Consider the following 21652-nt stretch of genomic DNA (forward strand, 5'->3'; position numbering starts at 1 on the left):
ATGTCAATTAAAACTATGACATCACTATAATTGTTTCTTCATTTAAATTGCCACGTGTATAATTTATTTAATAACACTAAAGCGACCATGATGATAAACTTGTAACCTGTCACATCATAACAGACATAGTAACTACTTAACCAAGTATTAATAGATTAATATTAAATACAATGTATACATATTTATGACATAGGAATGTTTTGATGGATAATCTTACTAATATCTATGAAATTTGGCATATATGTAGATCATAGTCTGGAAAACACATAGGCTACTTATTACTTTTTTTACGACGGAGTTGCAGCAGACAGCTAATCTATATATATAAAAGAAAGTCGTGTTAGTTACACTATTTATAACTCAAGAACGGCTGAATCGATTTGACTGAAAATTGGTGGGCAGGTAGCTTAGAACCAGGAAACGGACATAGGATAATTTTTACCCCGTTTTCTATTTTTTATTCCGCGCGGACGGAGTCGCGGGTAAAAGCTAGTTATAACTAATTTTAAAAAGGACCATTTATGAAGGAATGTCTAAAATTAATTGATTGCATGGTATCCTGATATTCGGATTCCATTGCCGAAACACCAGCACTAAAGCATATTTTTTTCTGTATTGACAATATAGTTGAACCTAGATTAGCGAGAATATCGCTTTCCCTTGGACCCTCGCTTATAATGGTTCAATTTATTTGATAGATAGAGATATTAAAAAAAACCTAACAACACTGAAACAATATTTGTAATTCTGTCATCTGATAGCAAAACAGGTGGTAAATAAAATAGAGTATAGGATCTAAAATTTCATTTTAAAATTCTTCAATGTCGGTTTTGTTATAGGTTTTTCTTCGGACATTTCGTTGTTTATGAGCATTCTTATGTATCTTCCTTGTTGGTCGGAAGGTAATTTGATACCAAGAGCTTCACAATTTCGGACTATCTCTCTGCAACCTCGGATATCGCGGTTTCTCACTGAAAATTAAAAAAGAAAATCAAATTTTTCAGAATTTTATCACTTATTTTTATATTGACTAAAAAAAACTTAGTAGCCTATGCGTTATTCCGGACAGTAATCTATCTTTGTGCCAAATTTAATTCAAATTCAAAGTTGAACATTGACACGCAACAGTCCAAGGAAGAAAACTCTTATAGAGGTTTATCTCTTACCCAAGTTTCTTGCTTATGGAGCTCATTGGTCATAATTGGAAAATAACTATCCTTTAAAAAGGTTTCTTGCTTATCCAATTCTCGCTTATCAAGGCATGACTGTAGCTGTTTTAGAGTTGCAGTTGAAATGCTAACAAACATCCATCCATCCATCTAAACATTCACATTCATAATAGTGAGAACTGATTACTTACATTTGTAATTAAAGAGCAATTGTAAAACTTTAGTATATTCTGTGATCATTTTATATTTAAGTAATGACTGCATTAGGCTTACAACTGCATCTTCATTGTACTCCCTTAAAATATTAATACTAAATATTGTTGCCCTGAAAAATAAAAATGTTTTATGTAATAAAACATGTATGTTTTTACTCATATGTTCATAAACATCTGGACAGACACATTTTAATAAAGTTTATTAGATCATAAAGTAAAAACTCTATTAATAAGGCTCTTGGTGTTAAGTGGGACAGCTTTAGTACGAAGCATTTTTTTTATAATGAATCAACCCATAAACCCACACCCATGTCTTCACACATAGCAATGTCCCAATGACTAGGTTGTTATATTTTAAGAAAAAAAAATAAAGCACTGCTACTTACTTTTCTCTTACTATATTTTGTAATTTTTCAGATGTCTCCAACAGCTCATTAGATAGCATTTGATCAGAGAACCAACTACTAGACCAGCACATGTGCCAAAAACATACCAAAGGATAATCATCATTCCATTTTTTACTAAATTCTAAGACATACTTCTTAAAAATAACCAAAGAGGCCTCAGACCTGTTTAGTATTGTATCTTGTATTAATTCTCTAAATATTATTCTGTAGAAACCTCTTAAACCTTCATATTTCTCGTAACAATTTGATAATATTGTAAGACCTTTTTCAGCATTACCTTTAAAACAGTGAGCTTTGGCCAAATAGTGTAAAAATTCTCCATTACGCTTATAAAGCTCGTAATCAACATTATAGCAGTATTGTTGGAGAATAGCGATAATGTCGGGCTTTCCAGCAATGCTATAAGTTCGGAATAATCTCTTTATAGTGCTCTCACTTATAAATTGTCTATTATTACTACACATTTTTATCAAATCTACAACTTGTTTGTCTTTATTTTTTGATAAAAGGCCTAGTAAACTATTGTCAATCTCTTCATTTGCCATTTTAACGTCATTGTTAGTAGTATTGTCGTTTTTGGTGTAGTAACTCCAACATACTTCTTTCCCACCATATAAATTACTTACACTCAATATGTCAGATTTTGGTTTATCTTTTTTAAATAATTCATTTGTAAATACATCCATAACATCCACGGTTGAAGTAAAATTGTGTCGTATTATTGTTAAACATCGTAATTTACGTTGTAGCATGCAAGGAGATCGGAAGAATTTTAAAGTTGCTTTTATTTTGTTAGCTTGCATTTTGTATATTCCACAATTTTGAGTTTACTTTATATTAGTCTTAATTAACTATATACACTACATATTTAATAAGAAACAGGAAAATATATAAAATAAATTATTATCATAAGTAAAAACAAATTTTATGACACCACCATCTGACAATAATTCTGACAGTGACAGTTTGTTCGATTGCAGTGTACGTGAAACTCCATTTACGCATTATTTTATTACTCCATTACGCAAAAGCTAAATTAGTACATAGAAAAAAGTTGCAAAACTTCATAGTTTTTGCGTTTTCTACACTAAAGACAGTTGAAATAGCGCAGTCTTAGGTTCCGGACTGTAAATCTACTATAGTTTATTCAAACGCCATCTGTCTTATAATAAGTACACCAATACTTTGCCTGAAGGAACTGAGGTTTTGCTATTACTCAATAGATGTCTATTTACAATATATATCAAAGATTACCTTACGCCGGGCGACCACTGCCGAAACTAAAATATATTCTTGAGTTGGTATTACGGCAGTGGAAACCCATATTTACATTTATATAAAATCAAAGATTATTCTTCTATTATATAAGGCTTTTAAGGTTTCTTCTTATCAATCTATATTTATACGATGCGTTCTATCTGATATACGTTATATAATAAAATAATAGTACGTGAAACAAAAAAATATTATTCCACTGAAGTTTTTATCCTTTATTTAACGTGAAACGGATTATTTGTCTAACAGGATATCCTGTGACGCTTTGGAGTTTTTTTTTTTCAATTTTATAAAGTAATCGCCGACAACGATCGGTTGTCGATTAAAGTGGTGCTATTAGTCGTTAATGTCAAGTTAACAGCGGGGAGTGAACGTAGTACAAATTTAGACCGATAAAATCTGACCCAACAAGAGAGGCGCTGCCATCGCGGTTTATGTCCGAAAATATGTTAATAAAACAAAAGCCAAGATATGTAAAGACAGCTACTATAAAAGGATCTAGTGCTACTGTTTTAATATTGTCAGGGTGGAGCTATTGTAATATAGTTCTCCTTTTGCCCACCGGGCTATATAAGTTTGTCGATCTAATTAGTTACACCTACGTGTCAACGGTTCGATTGCAAAAGACTTGAATGAAAAAAAAAACATACTGTGAACGTTACGGTCGCGTTCAGTTGTTTTGTTGACTTTGATTTGAAGTTATGCATAATTTTGGCAGATTGACTGATTAGACGAAATATAACTTAATTCCTTTAATGAGTTTTATAAGAGCTTGTTATTTTTTTGTAAAAGGAGTACCTGATACGATTGTGATTACCTATGTATAAAACATATGTCGCAATCAGAAGAAGAAATCAATTTTAATAAATCGAAATTAGAACACAAGCCACGTTCGAAGAGACTTCTTGTACGATGCGTGTCTAACATTGATAATTCTGGAAATATGGATCGTCGCTAAAGTATTGTTTGTTGTAGGTACATAAGCCTGCGAGTCAATTATAAAGAGTTGAGAAGTTTATTACACGTGATCTCATCAATAATAATTCTGATAGCGAGCCACCCCTGCCGTTATATATAAAAATTACAGATCTCACACTAATTATCTTTTAGCTAATGCACACGCACACTCATCAGGCGATTGCTTCCATTTCACTCCTGTCTTCCGCGTGGTTGTGGTATTTATTGCACAGGGCCACCCGGCAAATTTGTACAACAGATGTTGCTGGCGTCTAATACTTGTATTTGGTCCTTGTATAAATATTTAATCCTTATAATTAAAAAAAAAATCGGATCTAAACAATTTTTTTGATAATAAAAAAAAAACAACCATCCACATTATTCATAATACTCATGGTACTTGGCATCGTAAACTATGAACGAGTTTTAAACCAATTAATCTTACATTAAATATGATCATTAATTTATTCAACGATCACATAGAGCCCTCCTAAACATTATCACCATAATGACCACCACCAAACCTATAAATATGTTTGTACTGGTACAATATTTGACTTGTTGATAAACCATTGTAATATTTATCAAAAATATTCAATTTACAATTTTTCCTGATAAAAAAATGTAATCCTGTAAAAATCTGTATTTGATTTGTCTCTATTGGTTTTATAAATGAAAATATTAAGGCTTTAATTAAAAAGTATATCATGGAACAGATTCATCTTTTCAAAAAGCTATACTCTCGAATTGAATTGTACATTACCTTAAAACCCTTCAAAGTATGTCGTAACAAAATACATTAATCATGATTTATTTTACTAAGTATTTCCTTGCAACGCACCGGCAGACACTTCGCCGCATATACCTCTTCAATTAACGTTGTAATTAGACAAATTAAAATAGGATTATAATTTCCTCAGCGGCACTAATACAGTATTAGCGGTTGAAGTAACTAAATAAATCTGACACCTACTTGTTACTGTATCTGTATAATGTTAACAAGGACACCGGGGTCTAGTTAAAATAGTCGTTGCTTCTAGTTCGAATTAAACGGACCTGCAGTCATTCGGTGAGCTTCACTCTTTAATCGAATGAGTTATGCTTCGTTCGTTCTCGAATGCAGTTATCATCGTTGACAATAATTTTCTAGACATCTTTATTAATGAAAATGTTGTCCTTTTTTTGGTTGGCTTTTAAACAGAAATTATACAAGTATGCGTTACGAATTCAACTTTATTTATACAAGTGTGTCTATGGTACAATTGAAAGATAAATTATGGACTTATAAAATAGTAATTCTATGGCTACTACATAAATAGTTGTATCTCACAAATTTGTCATCAGCACCATGTTCTATGTTTTTTTTTTGTTTTTTTTTTTTTTAAATTAATTATACTAATTTCTGTGTTAATTTTTAAGTAACGTTAAAAAGAAGAACTATGTTCAGATTTTGGTTATCTATCGTATGTTCATGTTTTCGTAATTAATTGTATTAAAACTTAACGTTTTAACTTTTTGAGGTTCGAACATACGATAGTTTACTTAGGAGCCATCGAATTATGAACTTAATTTACGTAGGAATGCGTATTGAACTGTTAGCTTAAGAATAGTTCTATGACCCAGAATGCGTAACAACCGCAAAACCGCAACAAGACAATTAAAAGGCGTATATTCAATATACTGATAGATTAATATCCTACCAATTGTATAAGTTATCTTGAAAGTAAGATATGATAAGTTGCTAGGAAACTAAATATGTGTAAAATTCCAGATATTTTACCATCAACGGTTTAACAAGTCATGGCGTCTAAGTGGCCAAAAGAAAAAAAACGTCCAGCTAGTTTATATTTTAACCCCACGGATTTAGTAAATTTTCTCGTTGCTGTGGCAGTTCCAATGGTATAATCCTATGTAAACCATTCGTTCATACATTTGTTTCCAAAATTTAAACAAATGAAGAGAGAAAGTCAGTGGAAGGTAGAAGACCTTGCATATCAAAGAAAAAGAAACATGGGCAATCAATGTTATATAGGTATATCTATCTGCGCAATCCATGTTATATATCTATCGAAATATGACGCTATGTAATATATTAGTATTTTATTCATATTCGGTAATAGAAGACTATTAAAACAATTCAAAGCTCCTTATTCTGACGCTTCAATAGAATTGAATATGAAACATTTTTAGAACGTTTGAATGCTGAAATTGTCACAACTGGATAGCACAATATATTCACAAAGGCGCGTCGATTACGATACAATCTGAATAGGCGAATTCTTTGACATTTAAGAGACAGGACTCGTTGCGCATTCTCCACTATCAAATAAAAACGAACAATAAATTTGCTTAATTTTATGTTTTGTGTGTGCATATTTTTTGAGTCATCATGCCATAAAAATGTTTTAATTTTACGTGACAGCATGGTACACATATCATTGCGTTTGTGAAAGTAATTGAATTAATTTTATACAACGGTGGTTTTTTGCCACGTCCGTTTTTCTATAGTCAAAGGTTGAATGGTATAGATTATCGATGCACACTACGTTATGTTACCCTCATTGTGCTGTCGACACCCCAACAACGAGACGGTGAACTGGACGTGTTTAAATATAAGAATAGCCGCTATTTCACGCCTGTCTTGTAATGACATTATCCTATGTATCCTTTTATTCCTGATTATTATCTATTGTTGCGTTCAAATGAGAGAAAAATTCTTTTGTAGGATTGAAATCAATGTAATTCCGCCGACCGTGAAAAATGTGATATCGTTGTAGAGTATTTTAAAGATAGTAGAGTTAGTAGACGATGTAATTTAACATATTTTAAGAAAGAAAGGGACCGCTTTAAGCGGTTCAATTAAAAAAAAACTCGAACCTACCCAAAGACTGTGTTTTCGCTAAAAGTTCTGCATTAATCGTGTTTGGTATTCGAGGTTTTTGACATTCTGTATTCTTTAAAAAGATGCACATTTCATAGATAATAAATTACTGTTATTATTTCACATTTATCGATTGAAAAGTTCACGTTTTAATCTGCAACGTGATTAGAGTTGAATGTTAAACGCGAGAGGGCGCAAGTCGTCACGATTTTTGGGCTCTGTATTTCTGTTGCGTTGTCGTGAAGCAAGATATTTACCTATCGCCCAAACTATCTGCGGCAGTGGAAACATCTGTTATGAACTGTATTTATTTGTATTTAATAATTTCTAGTACACTCGCGTAGATCCATAATTTAGATTTATTTGGAATATCTACTGGCTTTAGTTTGGCTAAATAAAAATGGTAAAATGAGTACATAAAATAACACTTGCAATACGAGTACAAACGGTCACCTGGACTATTGCCCAATACCCATAGATGGGGTTCCAGGTCACCAAACCTACTAGCCGGCCAGACCAGCCAGTTTAGCCGGACATTTGGGTAGAAAGGTTGGACATCCTATATTATTTAGGATTTTGTCTCAATATTAGTAGGTACACTCTCGTTTGGGAAATGTAAAAAGCCTAACAAAAGCTGGAAAACCGTTTATTTTGGCCGGACACGCAATCAAAAAGTCTACCTATATCCGGCTTTATCCGGAAGCCTGGCAACGCTACCCATAGACAACAACAAGAAAAGAAATACAGTTGCCTATTGTATTAAGATATTTTTCCTACCTTTCCTTATTGGAAAATAAAGCGTTATTGATTCACTTTTGCGTTCTAAAAGTATTTAAAATCTTTCCCATATTTATCATCTTTTTCACAACTTGTACACGGTGACAGCATTAGAGTTAAATATGACACATATTATGTATTGGTAATATTTATGTGAGCCATTATTAGCAGTAGTTTCCGGTAAAGCTGTTACTTTTGTATACAAGATGAATAGAGTAAAAATATTTAATAGAAGTGCCAATGAGGTATTGAATGAATTACGACTTCAGAACGAATGAATGGAACGATTTCTCAGTAATCCGTAATAACTCATATTTTATTCGTAGCAGGTAAACTCGCAAGTTACTGAACGACTGGATATATACATGGGTTTAAAAAATCAATACAATAATTCAATATAATTTCTAATTATATTGTAATGATCACCAGTTCTGTCGTCGAAGATTAAAATAGATTAAAAAATCAGCTAATGTCAATGTTTTCTTCCAATTAAAGTATAGTTCGAGAGAAAAATGAACTAAGGCTTAGTTATTGCGTGTAAAATTTGTACATTTTTGTTTGTTAAACAATGTGTAGCGAAGTGTACTAATAAAAAATGGGGTAAACGAGATAGTGACGGACATTGTCTCGATCCAATGTCGGGACACGAGTGAGAGGTCAAACCGCAGCGCGGTTGCGGTAAATCACAGTCACTGTAAAGACAAGAATACACCGAGCATTTTGATAATAGATAGGGATTCTTATTGTAGAGTAATCTATTTTTTGGTCTAAGATTACAAGAGGCAAGAATTTATTAGTAAAGATTTCAGTTTATCGTTGAGGCTATTATCTATATATTGCAAAAATGTAACTGAAAATATAACATTGAATTAGCAGAATAGTCTTAACATTCTTTTCCATTTGATTATTATTCTACATAGCTTATTTAAATATTTTATCTTTATTGTGATACAAATTACATTGTTCGTTATCTGTGGCAATAATCTTGCACTAGCTAGTATTGCCGCATGAGTATTTAAAAAAAAAATGGCAAATTAATTTTATAAAATTAAAATAATCAACGCTCAGTGTACAAACGACCTTATTTATCGGTGCACTATATCCTTCACCGTGTAGAGAGAATGCAGCTCCACTTACCCCGATCCTGCTGCATTTGCTTCTCGAATACCTTTCAAGCCCTCAAAGTTATGTATTCGTGAACTTGTATACGCTTTCAGAGCTATACGCTTAGTACAAGTAAAATGCACTGTTGGGAAACAGAATATAAAGTTACAGCCACAAATAAATGTATGTAAATGTTAAGTATATAAAAAGGTAATCACAAAAAAACATTATGTTTTAATACTCCTTACCTCCCTAAATTTCATATTAATATCGAGGCTCATAAATGCATGTATTAAATGTATTAAATTTCTAATTTAGTTCCTAGTCAAAGAATTAGCAATATCCATCCAATTGAATTCTTAATAGAACCGTAACAAATATTACTAAGATAAAACTGAATTGACAAACTGCGATTGTCTACATAGTGCCGTGGCGTTATGCTTAATCTTACTATGATATTATATATGCGAAAGTTTAGATGTCAGCCAGAACGGTTCCATGCATCTATCTCGCTGAAATGTGACATAGATGTAGAACATAGTCTGGGAGAACACATAACCTACTTTTTAGGTTTTTAAATCCTGCGCAGACGGATTAAATGATAAACATTGTACAACTGTAAACAACTGGCACACCTGAACTCAGTTATCACGATTATAGCTGACACACCTAATTAAGTAAAACAATGAAAGGTAAGTAATAACATAGTTTAGGTATGGCTTCCAAGGTCCCAAACCCAACCTTTTTTTTTAAATGAAAAACGCCATCGAGTATCACGTAACAGACTAGGGTATCATCATAATATTGTAGTGTTACGTAAGTCCATGAACTTCAATGAACACCTCGGTGTTTCCGCAGCTCGTTAGCCTTCTATTCTTTTTTTTAAATCTCCAGAGCTTTACACTTATAAATGTCACTGATAAAACGTAGTCAATATATGATTTTGATTGTTTTGTAACAATAAAACAAAGATATCGGCTAACATAAATACCAATTGTAGGGTGGCAAGCATCACAGCATGCGATGCATATGGCATGCGTCACAAGCATGCAGTAAAGCATACTGCATACGTTTCATGAAACGAATTATAACAGTTTATTTACGATTGTGAAACACAAGACAGACGTTTGGTGCACGATAAAGGAATACAAATTTATTGACGGTGTTTGATAATCCTAAGTGTAGGTCATATAAGACCATAGTCAAATGTGTCCTTAAGTCCATAGAAAGATACAAGATTGTACTTACTGTTGTATCTTGCAATAAATAATTTCAAATATTATCTGTTAATTTTTCTAGTTAGGTTACTAATTAAGTAGGACAAATTTATTTCATGTAATGAATGAATAACGAAAGCATAAAATCACTCTATTTTCAATTGTCATGAATCCTAAAATCTCGGAATTGTAACATGTAAAAGTCCATGTAATAGAATTCTTTCATCATTTATAAGCCGTCTCGATCATTTTTAGCCGACTTCAAAAAGAAGGAGGTTATCAATTCGACTGAATTTTTTTTTTATGTGTGTTACCGCGAATCTCCGCCCCTGGTGGTCCGATTTTGATAAAAAATATTTTAATCCAAAGGAAGTGCTTGTAGATGGGTCCCATTTTTTTTAAATAACTAGAAGACTAGTAGATTTTAAATATAGCTTCAAAATTTGTTGCGAAAATTAGGGACGTTTTTGCTTTCAGCGCTTACGTAGGCTAAACTATAAGACCTACATCAAAATGATGTATGGCGAATTGTAGCTCTTTAAATGTGCTAAATAAAAGTCCGCGATAGCATATATCTATCTTTTATAGTTTTCTCACAATAACCATTTTTTTCTTTACGAAACATTAATTAAATTCATGCCCGATTTCCGACGATTCCGACGATTTCTTTCTTGTAACATGTCTATATTGTATAATTATTGTTATTTTGGAGTCGGTTTCGGCCTAAGTAGGGACATAAACGTAAGTATGTCTCATACATCTCAAATATAAAATGTATAATATTATATTTACTTTGGCCGACACCGACTGCGAAATAACAATAATTATACAATATAGACATGTTACAAGAAAGAAGAGAACTTTCTTTAGAGTTTAGAGGGTTTTTGAAAGAGAGAAGAAAGAAAGAAAGAAGTTTTCATGTCATTATTTTGTTTCTTTTTAGTGCATTTTGTTTGAGATTGTTTTTATGGTACTTTTGAATGCATTTTGTTTGAAGTTGTTTTTTATGTTACTTTTGAGTGCATTTTGTTTGAGATTGTTTTTTATGGTACTTTTGAATGCATTTTTTACTATCTTATCTTCTTTTATTTTAGCCCTATGTTTACATAAATGTTTTGTCTCTGCGACTACTAAGCTATCTTACTTCTTACTAATATAATAAATGCGAATGTTTTGATGGATGGATGGATGGATGGACGGATGTTGATGAAATTTACTACAGATGTAGAACATAACCTGGAAAATAACATAGGCTACTTTTTAAGTTTTTTTTAAATCCGCGCGGACAGCTTTTTTTTTAACTAAAATGAACAATAATAAATGATCAGACCTCCCGTGAGTATAATACTTGTCTATCTGCCAAGCAAACGACGGCTGGAATTGATTCGCCAATTAAATGAATCAGTGTTCAGATCATCGTCGCAAATAGCGTTTCGCGAATATAGATTGCGGTAAATTATCAATGGCCATTACTTACATTATCGTTGATTCGGTTAGCGCGTAGCACCGCTCCTACTTGTCCGCAAAGGCGCCGAAACTCATAAATTGGTTAAAGAAAGACCGCCCGCAGACTAGTGAAGTAAAAGTGCATAGGCCTATAAAATGTTACCATAATTATTTTGATTATTTAATGAAATATGTTAATCATCTGCAATAGAAAAGTGTAACGTTGACAAGAGTAGTCGATGATTAAAATCTTATAATTTATAATAAAAATGTTATGATCTTAAAAATAAACTATACCAAGTTTAAAAAGGAAACTCGTCTGACTTATACTGTAATGGATGAAATAACACCATCTAATGACTGCGTTTTAAAATATATATTTTTTAATTTAAACTAACTGAAATGTTTTACTATGTTTTACTCGAAAACATTAAAATAAAATGATTTAGCTGTGTGTTTTAGTCTAACCACAAGGTATCTGGACCTGGTTTCGTAATTTGCCTTATTTTTCGTTTGATATTTGGTTTTCAAAATGGAAGAATGCCTTAAGGTATTGTACAGAAGTATGTACATACAAAATCAACTTAGATGTATAAATTGTCATGCGGATTCAGGAATTAAAGTACAGTAACAACTATACCGAAAAAAAGAATAGTTGGGAAAATTTGAAGGAAAATTTAAGTAACTAAATAAATTTTAACATAGCGAGTGATAAGTTTTAGGAGCTTTCGCTAATTGCATAGAATTGCAATTAACTTCTAATGAAATTTCTATAGAGTAGCGTTGAATACTGATTAGGTCTATTTGGATTGTTTATGATGCGGCATTATCAAAGGCGTTTGATAAGACCTGTCAGAATACGGTAAAAGGCGACTAATTTATAGTTTAAGAAGATTGTTTTTGATTGCGTTTTATCTATGTAATTTGCACATGAGAGTTTTATAATTAATGTCAGTGTACCTTTATAAATAGCAATGATTGCTTAATTAAATTTTATATTACATATTTTATTACATATATGTATAATTTTGGGCGCTATAATATACAGATTTTATGTAAGAGAAGTTGGCAAAGAGCGGCGGGTACATCGTGGTGATCATCGACGCCGCTTCTTGGAGGTCCCTAAGTCGTACTGGTTTGTAAATACCGCCGGAAACAGAGCGTCTCACAACGCGATTGTGCATGGCAGCAAATTCTGCGAGAAATGCACTGTTGTCTATGCGCATCTTTTAAAATAGTTTCTAACTTTTATGCTTTCGAAATAAGTGTTATACTAATTCTAAACGTTAACAGAAATGTATGTATATTAAGAAAGGGGAAATAATCCTTTACACCGACTAACATAATTAACGTTAAATTTTTATCTTCCTCTGGTGCAAAATTGAAAAAAAAAAAACTATGACTCAAACGCTCGGTTTTCATGTCAAGTATTAAGTTATTGTTTAATTAAAGTATGTTAATATCTTTTTACCATTATATGTAAGCTTAATATTGTCTCGGAACGAAATAAGCATACAGCATAAATGGTTAATACAGTTTATCATCCGGTGAGCGTCGTATAGTAAATAGCTTGGTCATGTCGATAGTGTTTGTGTACTCCAAGTTAACATAGAGCAGGTAGAGAATAGGATAATCTACTTTTATTTATATGTATAAAAACAAATTTCGTGCACCTGGTATATTTGCATACGTGATAACGAAAAACCATTAATTTTTCAAATAATTGTCCTACATAAAAGAAAAAAATTGTAGACATATTTTATAATACATTACATTTCTGTATGATGCATAAAGTTTATTTCCATACATTTATTGTCTCTGTCTTTAGACAATTCTTTAATAATTTGTAGTTATTTTCATACGCTGGTCGCTTGACATTAGACTGCTTACTCTTTGAAAGAAATTTCTTATTTTGTAAAAAAAAAATCGTGTCTTCACAAGTTAAGTACTCTATGGTTCTGTTGTACCTATAATATATACAGATATTCTAGTATCAACAACGGCTAAAATATCTGAATATATAAAAGGTATCTGCGTTTTCTTAGAATAGACAATGAACAATGTACACGAGTGCCTCCGGGAGACAATAGCTCGCGCCCGCTCCTCCCGATGTTGAGTTAGATGTGCCCCGGGAAGCAACGGGAAGTTATCTATATAGTCTGCATTCAATTTCCACGACTTTCTTCCCGATAGTAATGCAATGAAATACATTGAATTATAATTTATAAAGTTTTATCAACAACTAAACAAGTCATGTGCTTACCTGGGCAATATTACCCTATTTTTTATATTTGAAAGATACTAATAAATTGAATTTGATCTAGTCCACATTGTTTATATTAGTAGACATATCGTCTTAATTGTGGTAGCTTAGTTAAGAATGCAACGATTTTAATTTTGGTTATACGTAACACATGAAACTACCATGAACCAAGAATACATTGCAAACCTTAAGGTAACTAATCATTGGTTTCTGAGGCCAATATTTCTGTATAAAATATGTCATTATCTTTGACAAAATAGAGATAACAATATGTTTTAAACGAGGATTTTGATTTCAGAAACCAATGGTTAGTATATTAATTTAACCAAAGATAAGCTTAAAGTTCCGTTTGATTGTATAAATATTCTATCGTTCACTACTTTTTACATACTCATTAGGCTTAGTCAGTCTGAAGAGGGAAGCTTTACTTGTTGTGTAATTATTGGGAAATTCGATTTTCATTTGCCCACACATCATTTAACTGCGCCTCGCATCGCCGACGGCGTCTGTCGGTCCTTCTGATGGTACGAGTAACTCGCACCATCGTAACCACTACGCGATGCATCTCTATGACAAGAGACTGACATCACCTTAGTGTTTATGCATTCATGTAAGGGTTTCAAGTGAAAACAAATACTATTGGTAATGCTTATTAAGTCATTATAATCGTCCATTGGCAGGAGGGTAACGTATATGTCTTGTTTCTATTTTTATACACTTAAATAAGTACATGCATAGTTTAGATTTAGGTTCCCAACTTTCATGCCAATAATTTACTTATTCCCTTAATACATAATCCGATTTTCACTAAAGCATATAAATGTATTTTCGATGTTAGAAAGCGAAAAAAAATACCTAAACAGATGAATAACGTTTGCTAAAATGTATAAGTAAGTAAACAAAATATCACATTTTATGCCGTTAAACTTAATTTTTAAATAGGCCATAATTTTATAGAGTAATGTAGATTGTCGATAGATTAGCGAGTAGCCTAGTTGCGGTTTCATAAACAACCGTACGGCCAGCATACTGTCCCAGTAGCTGCACAATCGTCAGGAGCTATCTGTAACGGGAAACAAAAGCCTAGACAACTATCGAGCCGATTAATTATATCATATTAAAACGAAAAATGTAAAAGCTTTTAAAATGTCTCAGTTGAAACGCAATTATAATCCTAAATACGTCAAAAACTCAAGTCATCCCAAGGAACAAAGAGAAACAGGCAGAGATTACTGATTTCCATTTGGCGAATTCCTGACACACCTCTTGCTTCTTCCAGACTCAAACATTAAATTTTGCTGTTAATAGAAACAGTTTTCTTAGAAATTAATGATGTTTATAACTAGGTTTGGTAGTAAATCACCAATTTCAATGAACGATCCTGGGACATGTCTTTCCTTCTTTCTACTTTTATTCATAAGGCACTCTTTGGTTATTATTTCTTCTACTGTTTTAGTGTTGTCTATTAAATATTACTATACTTAATAACAGTCATAAAAATGTTAATAAAACCACTAACACAGTTCGAATTAGAAACAAATACCGATTGATCAATTAATTACTGTGAAGAAATGAATGTCACACAAGAATGATTTAGTCGGAAGTTGTTGTAACAAGGTGATTTTGTCACTTATAATTCTGTCACATCACTCAAACTCAAACTATATTTAGTGGTCACGAGCTAAAAGTTGAAGGGAATTTTGGGTAATGAGTGTGATAAATGATATGATTCAGTGTACGATTACCTGACGCGGTGCGTGAGAAAAGCTCCGCCTTTGGTGAACATCTCGTATTACAAATAACAAGTCGAGACTACATAACTTTTCCGTAGTTTTAATATGGTTTCATTTGTTTTTTAATCTGCATATTTTTGGTACACCTTTATTTTTAATGTCTTTTTAATGCCGTTTTATTGTCAAGGGCAAATGTAAACCAAATTCTGATAAAGTTGCATTAGTGCCCTCCGTTAACTAATAATACAATCCGTCAAAAGCTTCGACTTCGTTCATGTCGGACCTTATACATATGTTTAGTTGCCACTCATAAAGTTTTAATTATATCCGGCGCACCCTGAACAATTTCCTCATCTCTAAAGTTATATTAACCTTTCATCATATTAGGTCCTTACATATGAAATTGGCGTTTTTCGTACTGGCCACTTTAATCACGAATTTCTCCTCTTTGGTAAGGAATTCCAAATTCAAATTTGTACAGCTATAGACTCATGTATTTGTGGTTCGATGACCGTCATTCATTTGTTTTTTTTCTTCTGTTTTTTTCTGTTTGCGTCACTCATTTTACAAAATGGAAAACTTAAAATATCGCATTATTTACGAGTACGAGTTCCGCCGTGGAACTAGTGCTGCGGAAACGACTCGAAGGGTGAATGATGTGTATGGCGGTCGTGTTGCAAAAGAAAACACAGTTCGTTTTTGTTCCAACGTTTTCGTTCTGGAAATTTGGATCTGCAGAACAAGCCCCGTGGACGGCCTGAGACTCAAGTTGATAATGAAGAGTTGAAGGCTATTGTGGAAGCGGATCCATCGCAAACCACGTCCGAGTTAGCTGCAGGCTGCGATGTTAGTGATAAAACTGTTTTAATTCACTTAAAGCAAATTGGGAAGATTAAAAAGCTTGAAAGGTGGGTACCTCACGAATTGACTGAAGCAAACCGGCAAACGCGCGTCGACTGTTGCGTTACATTACTAAACCGGCACAATAATGAAGGTATTTTAAACCGAATCATTACCTGTGATGAAAAATGGGTTCTTTACGATAATCGGAAGCGCTCAGCGCAAAGGTTGGATCCTGGCCAGCCAGCCAAATCCTGCCCCAAGCGAAAATTAACCCCAAAAAAGTTACTTGTAAGCGTTTGGTGGACTAGTGCCGGTATTGTTCATTACAGTTTTCTCAAATCTGGCCAGACTATTACGGCTGATGTCTATTGTCAGCAATTGCAAACCATGATGGAAAAGCTAGCGGCTAAACAACCTAGGCTGGTCAATCGCTCCACGTCACTGCTGCTTCACGACAACGCTAGACCACACACTGCGCAACAGACGGCTACTAAATTAGAAGAGCTTCAATTGGAAAGTCTAAGACATCCTCCGTACTCCCCGGACCTTGCTCCAACAGATTACCATTTTTTTCGAAATTTGGATAACTTCTTGCAAGGGAAAAAATTCAACTCCGATGGGGCAGTCCAAATCGCCTTCAAAGATTTTATTGATTCCCGTCCGACTGGTTTTTTTAGTAAAGGGACCAATGAACTACCTATGAGATGGCAAAAGTGCATAGAAAATAATGGTTCATACTTTGATTAATTAAATATATTATATTAAAAAATATTCGACTTTTTGTTCCTCCCATACAAAACGCCAATTTCATATGTAAGGACCTAATATTACTGTCATAAACATGTCCACTAATAAATGATCGTATATCAAATGTATTGAAACCAAAATGTCTTCTTGCATACACTTCGCTTGTATTAAGTTAATTTTAATGGATGCAGTAACTATGTCAAACGACAGTTAAACTAATCCGTTATTATCCCAACAGTTTAAGGTTTCACTAGAATTAGAGAAGTGTTCTTTCTATTCGTTAACATTTGATTACAAATTAGGTCAATTTAATTTGTAATACTTTCGCCATCTGTGAAGAAGACAGATGTTAACTATGTAGTGTAAAATTGATTTATTATCTGTTATGAAAAAGCATGTTTATGTGAAAAAAATTCGCAAATTTAAATTTGTTGTGGAAAGCGACGCTTATTTTCAGTGCTCGTAAACTTAAATTTATTAACATGCTTGTAGTAAAACAAAAGTAAGTAAGTTATTTGTGTAACATTTATACGTAGTGTCACAAGGTAAGAGTTATAACTTGGATATCGTTACCGCCAGATTGTGGAATTCGTCAGCTTACAACCCAGGCATAGTTGTTGGAAACTGTTATTAAATTTAACGAATATTCTCTCTTCTTTCAAATCAAGTCGTTTAATTATGGACGTTTGCTTTCGTTAATACATTGTAGCTTAAGTTATAATCCATTAATTTTAAGTTAAAATGAAAGAAAATCATAGATTTGTATTGTTGACAGTTAATAAAACATTATAATTATCTTAAAAATAAATTTGTTGACCTACGTAAAATTATCAGTGATCAGATTACAATTTACCTGCAGCGGATAATGCTTAGTTGGATTATAAACTGACGAAGTTCACAATCGATCGATGACGGATGCACGTCAGTGCTCGTACGAGATACAGATATATTACATTTTGCATATCAGGAACTCAGCCTTTGAACTTGGTCCGCTGGAATACATCGTACTGCCGGGAATTAAAACTAATTGTGATGTAAAGAGATATTGTACGAGTATGTTGAAAAAATATATACTCGTACTAAATGTATAGGATTATTTTGCTGATTGGTGTCTGCCGTTTGTTGCTTGAATTTAATAGCTTATATCGTCAAGCCAATTTTACGCTAATTTTCTATTCAAATTACTTTTATGCTTATTTTTTTTTGGTACAAATCTAAGATAGCTGTGAGACATAATTTAAATAGACGACAAAGTTAATTCGAGCAGGTAATCAAACGAATGAAGTTTTAAAAACATGTCAACATGTATTATAATATTCAATAAGAAACTTTCTGGTTGCAATCAGTTCGCTCGTTCGGAAATGGTGTGCGACGTTGACAGATGAAAGGGAAATGAAAAACTTCAATCATTCGAATCTGTTCCACTTCGCTATTAGAAATTACGCGATACCCGATTTAAACATATAAAAAAAACTAGTTTCCTCGTTTCAATACAAACGTGAACTAGACGAAGGTTAGTAAAAAGTTTAAAGTCCACGACGGATAGACATAAGGCGATTTGTTCCGATCGTGTGCGAATTCGCAGAAAGAAATGGTTCAATCTTTGAAATATTCGAACGTATTGAATGAGATCAACAAAGCATCAGAGGTGGCTACTTTTTTGCGCAAGTACACTTGAAATTGGAGCACAAGCATAAAAGAAACATATACTATTGTAAAATTCTAGTTAAAAGTTGGTGCCGGCGCGGGTTCATAGCTCCATATAGTCGATTACACGACGCGGCGGAGTACACACGTGCCGTATAGTTTTCCGACGCGCTCTCCACGCGGTTCGCACTTCGTAATTAAACACGATACCAAACTTCAAAGACAAGAACTTTTTCATAAGTTTTTTAACACAATTTTCTATGGTTACAATAATTTAAACATTTTCTAGTTTGTGATTAGATTGTGAATGATTATCCTGTGATCCGAGAATTAAAAGGTTAGTATTAAGGATAAATTACAATTCTAAATAAACACAGATAAAAATTGACAATTCATTCACTTACATATATTTTTTAATTCTTGTATAAACCGGACACAAACATCGATTATTCAACCTTAACCCTTGCCCAATCAAATTTAAATATTGACGAAACTAGTTCAACCCATTTTAATATTGTGAATAATGTTCATCTAATTTAACAAAACATAATTTTATTTACAATGTAACTCGTAAATAATATAAAATGTTGTAACGAAAAACAAAAAATACTTTGAGGTCATTTATTGTGCAATACAATATATCGTCACTCGGTAAATCTTTACTCTATTTTTTAGCGATTTGAGCATCTGCATAATAATTTTAAAAAAAAGTAGTATTTGTCTGTAGATTTTATAGTACTTATTTAAATCCGCTCTGGTGGTAACAGATCTCTCTCAGGTAAATGATGTTCATGTCAATTATGTTTTCACGCTGGCACATAATCAATTATCATAAAGCCATTTACAGCACGTATGACATAAAAAAAGAAACTTCCCAGTTAAAAAAGAAACTGCAACATTGTCGAATTGTACATTGTGAATATACAATTCGACGAGTTTTTTTTTTTAAGTTGACTGTTATGTTGTATAATATGCCAGTTCGATATTGAATTAATAAGTATGATTATTAAAAGGCTTTCAATTAATATTAATATATGCAATACATATCGTGGCTTATCTCTTCATATGTGTTTTTGACAAGTGTTTTTGCTCCTCAAGATATAGATTGACAACGGTTGGTTTTTTAAATATTAGTATTATAGTCCTGGACATTGGACCTAGTATATTTTCTTAGTAATAATACACTATTGATCTAAAAAAAAAATCTGGGTATTAAAAGACTTATTAAAGCGTCGGTGGATCAGGGGTTAAGCACTTGACTTACAATCTGTAGGTCCTGGGTTCGAATGTATGTAATAATCTATGTACCAATGTATTTTTCGATTTTCGATTTACATATGTACATTTATCCTGCCTGCACATACATGAGAAGAAATTCAATGATATGTGTGAAGTCAACCAACCCGTACTGGGCCAGCGTGGTTGATTATGGCTTAGTCACCCCTAACTTAGGGTTGGCTTCGAGCCCTTAGTTGGGGACATATAGTGAACTAATGATGATGATTATTCTAAGAAGTTAGTAAAGTTACTGATTATTCTTTTTTTAGTTATACTTCTATTGTATTTTTATTAAGATTTCTTCATTAAAGAATTTTCATTAAACATCTTTAAATAAAATTATAATCATAAACCTGAAATACATATTGTTCCGACTCTCAGTAGGCACAAGAGCTTCCATCTTTATCACAAGTCATATCTGAATTCACTCCCTTCTTACACATGTCCTCTTTCATGCAATTCATCCATACTTTCTTAAGTGTTTCTGTACTTTGATCAACTTGAAACAATAAAAACCTTATTTATTTTATATTTATTACTAAAACAACTTAATGACAACATTTTATAGTCGTATTAATAATATAGTAATTCAATTAATATCATATACTTTTTAAAAATATCTACTAAAAGGAATAATAGTTATCGATACAATATGAAATCAAATAAAATCAAACGGCGGTTGTAAAAGATCGTTGAACTCTTAAACTCATTACATAAGTATCAAGTCACGCGTTTAGTTTTGCTCAATGGACTTAGTTTTTCTTTGAACATTTAATTCTGTTACTATCAATGTATTAATTAATAATGATAATTTAAATATTACACTTTTATTAAATTAATAGTGATTATACTTTATTGAAAAAAAAGATTTTTAAATTTTATAATCGTCAAAGCCAATACATATGTCTTGAGGCTTTTAAAAATGTTCCTTAAATAATATGTTGAATAACAAATAAAAAAAATATATCTATTCTTTTCTTATTTAACCCCATACCAAAATCTTAAGACAATGTAACAAAATTCCAGTGGCAAGAAAAATATCAAGGAAACTAAAGATGTGGGGAGAGATTAATTTGCGGTACTTTGCGGGTAACATTTTCATGTAATTCGGTTAAACCTGTGATACTTTGCGTGTAATATTCGCGTAATTCGGTCAGAGTGTCATTAAGGCTATTATATTGGTTAATCTTAAACGCTGATACATTGTCGTGCGGTGGGAGTGTAATTACAGTGTGGCTGTCTGTTATAGATAGCATCTGCCGCATACCGCGGCCGTAATCAAACACGCTAGTATTGTCCTAAGTAAATCACCGTGAATATTAATGGCGTTTCAAATTATTAACGATCTCCGGACAATTCTTTATCATGTTTTGTTATCCTTGAATTCAGTTAGATAACAATTATCAATGTTTTTATGGTGTATTCATCCAGAGCAACCCGTAGCAGATTTTGTAATCTTTTAATACGTGCCATCGATTTTTACTATATTTTTTTTTATAAAGTATTCATTTTACTGGATTTCTTTGGACTAGCTAGGCGAGTCGTCGATAATCATCGTGTTAAAACATTAGATTACACTAATTAAGATACTACAGTAAACTTCGTATGTGCTGAACAGGAGTTGAAGCAAAAATTGAGAACTACTTTAACATTGTCCTATTCCAGGGAGTGTTTTGTTTTCCTAATCCTGGTC

The 21652-nt window shown here is 32.5% G+C and overlaps 2 protein-coding genes across 3 annotated transcripts in view; one reads left to right on the plus strand and one right to left on the minus strand.

The window, feature by feature from the left end:
- Window positions 1–734: 734 nt before the first annotated feature.
- Window positions 735–2642, minus strand: LOC106716634. Its single transcript, XM_014510188.2, has 3 exons — window positions 1771–2642; window positions 1361–1494; window positions 735–971 (listed from the first exon to the last, which is right to left on the minus strand). The coding sequence occupies exons 1-3, from the start codon at window positions 2592–2594 to the stop codon at window positions 796–798; spliced, it is 1134 nt and encodes a 377-aa protein (XP_014365674.2). The 5' UTR covers window positions 2595–2642; the 3' UTR covers window positions 735–795.
- Window positions 2643–18815: 16173 nt separating this feature from the next.
- LOC106716792 (thrombospondin type-1 domain-containing protein 4) overlaps window positions 18816–21652 on the plus strand; it is a 94064-nt gene continuing 91227 nt past the window's right edge. For both annotated transcript variants that reach the window (XM_014510400.2, XM_014510401.2), the window contains exon 1: window positions 18816–19018. The gene's annotated coding sequence lies outside the window, so the exon portion shown is untranslated. The remainder of the gene's footprint in view (window positions 19019–21652) is intronic.

Source organism: Papilio machaon, chromosome 16, assembly GCF_912999745.1.
Source record: "Papilio machaon chromosome 16, ilPapMach1.1, whole genome shotgun sequence".
In the NCBI taxonomy this organism is placed as follows: domain Eukaryota; kingdom Metazoa; phylum Arthropoda; class Insecta; order Lepidoptera; family Papilionidae; genus Papilio; species Papilio machaon.

Coding starts and splice junctions, on each gene's coding strand:
- LOC106716634 (XM_014510188.2), bottom strand. CDS start 2,594: ATGCAAGCTAACAAAATAAAAGCAACTTTAAAATTCTTCCGATCTCCT. Junction 1,495..1,770: donor CAAAATATAGTAAGAGAAAA/GTAAGTAGCAGT, acceptor TTTATTTTTCAG/GGCAACAATATTTAGTATTA. Junction 972..1,360: donor ATTGCTCTTTAATTACAAAT/GTAAGTAATCAG, acceptor TTTAATTTTCAG/TGAGAAACCGCGATATCCGA.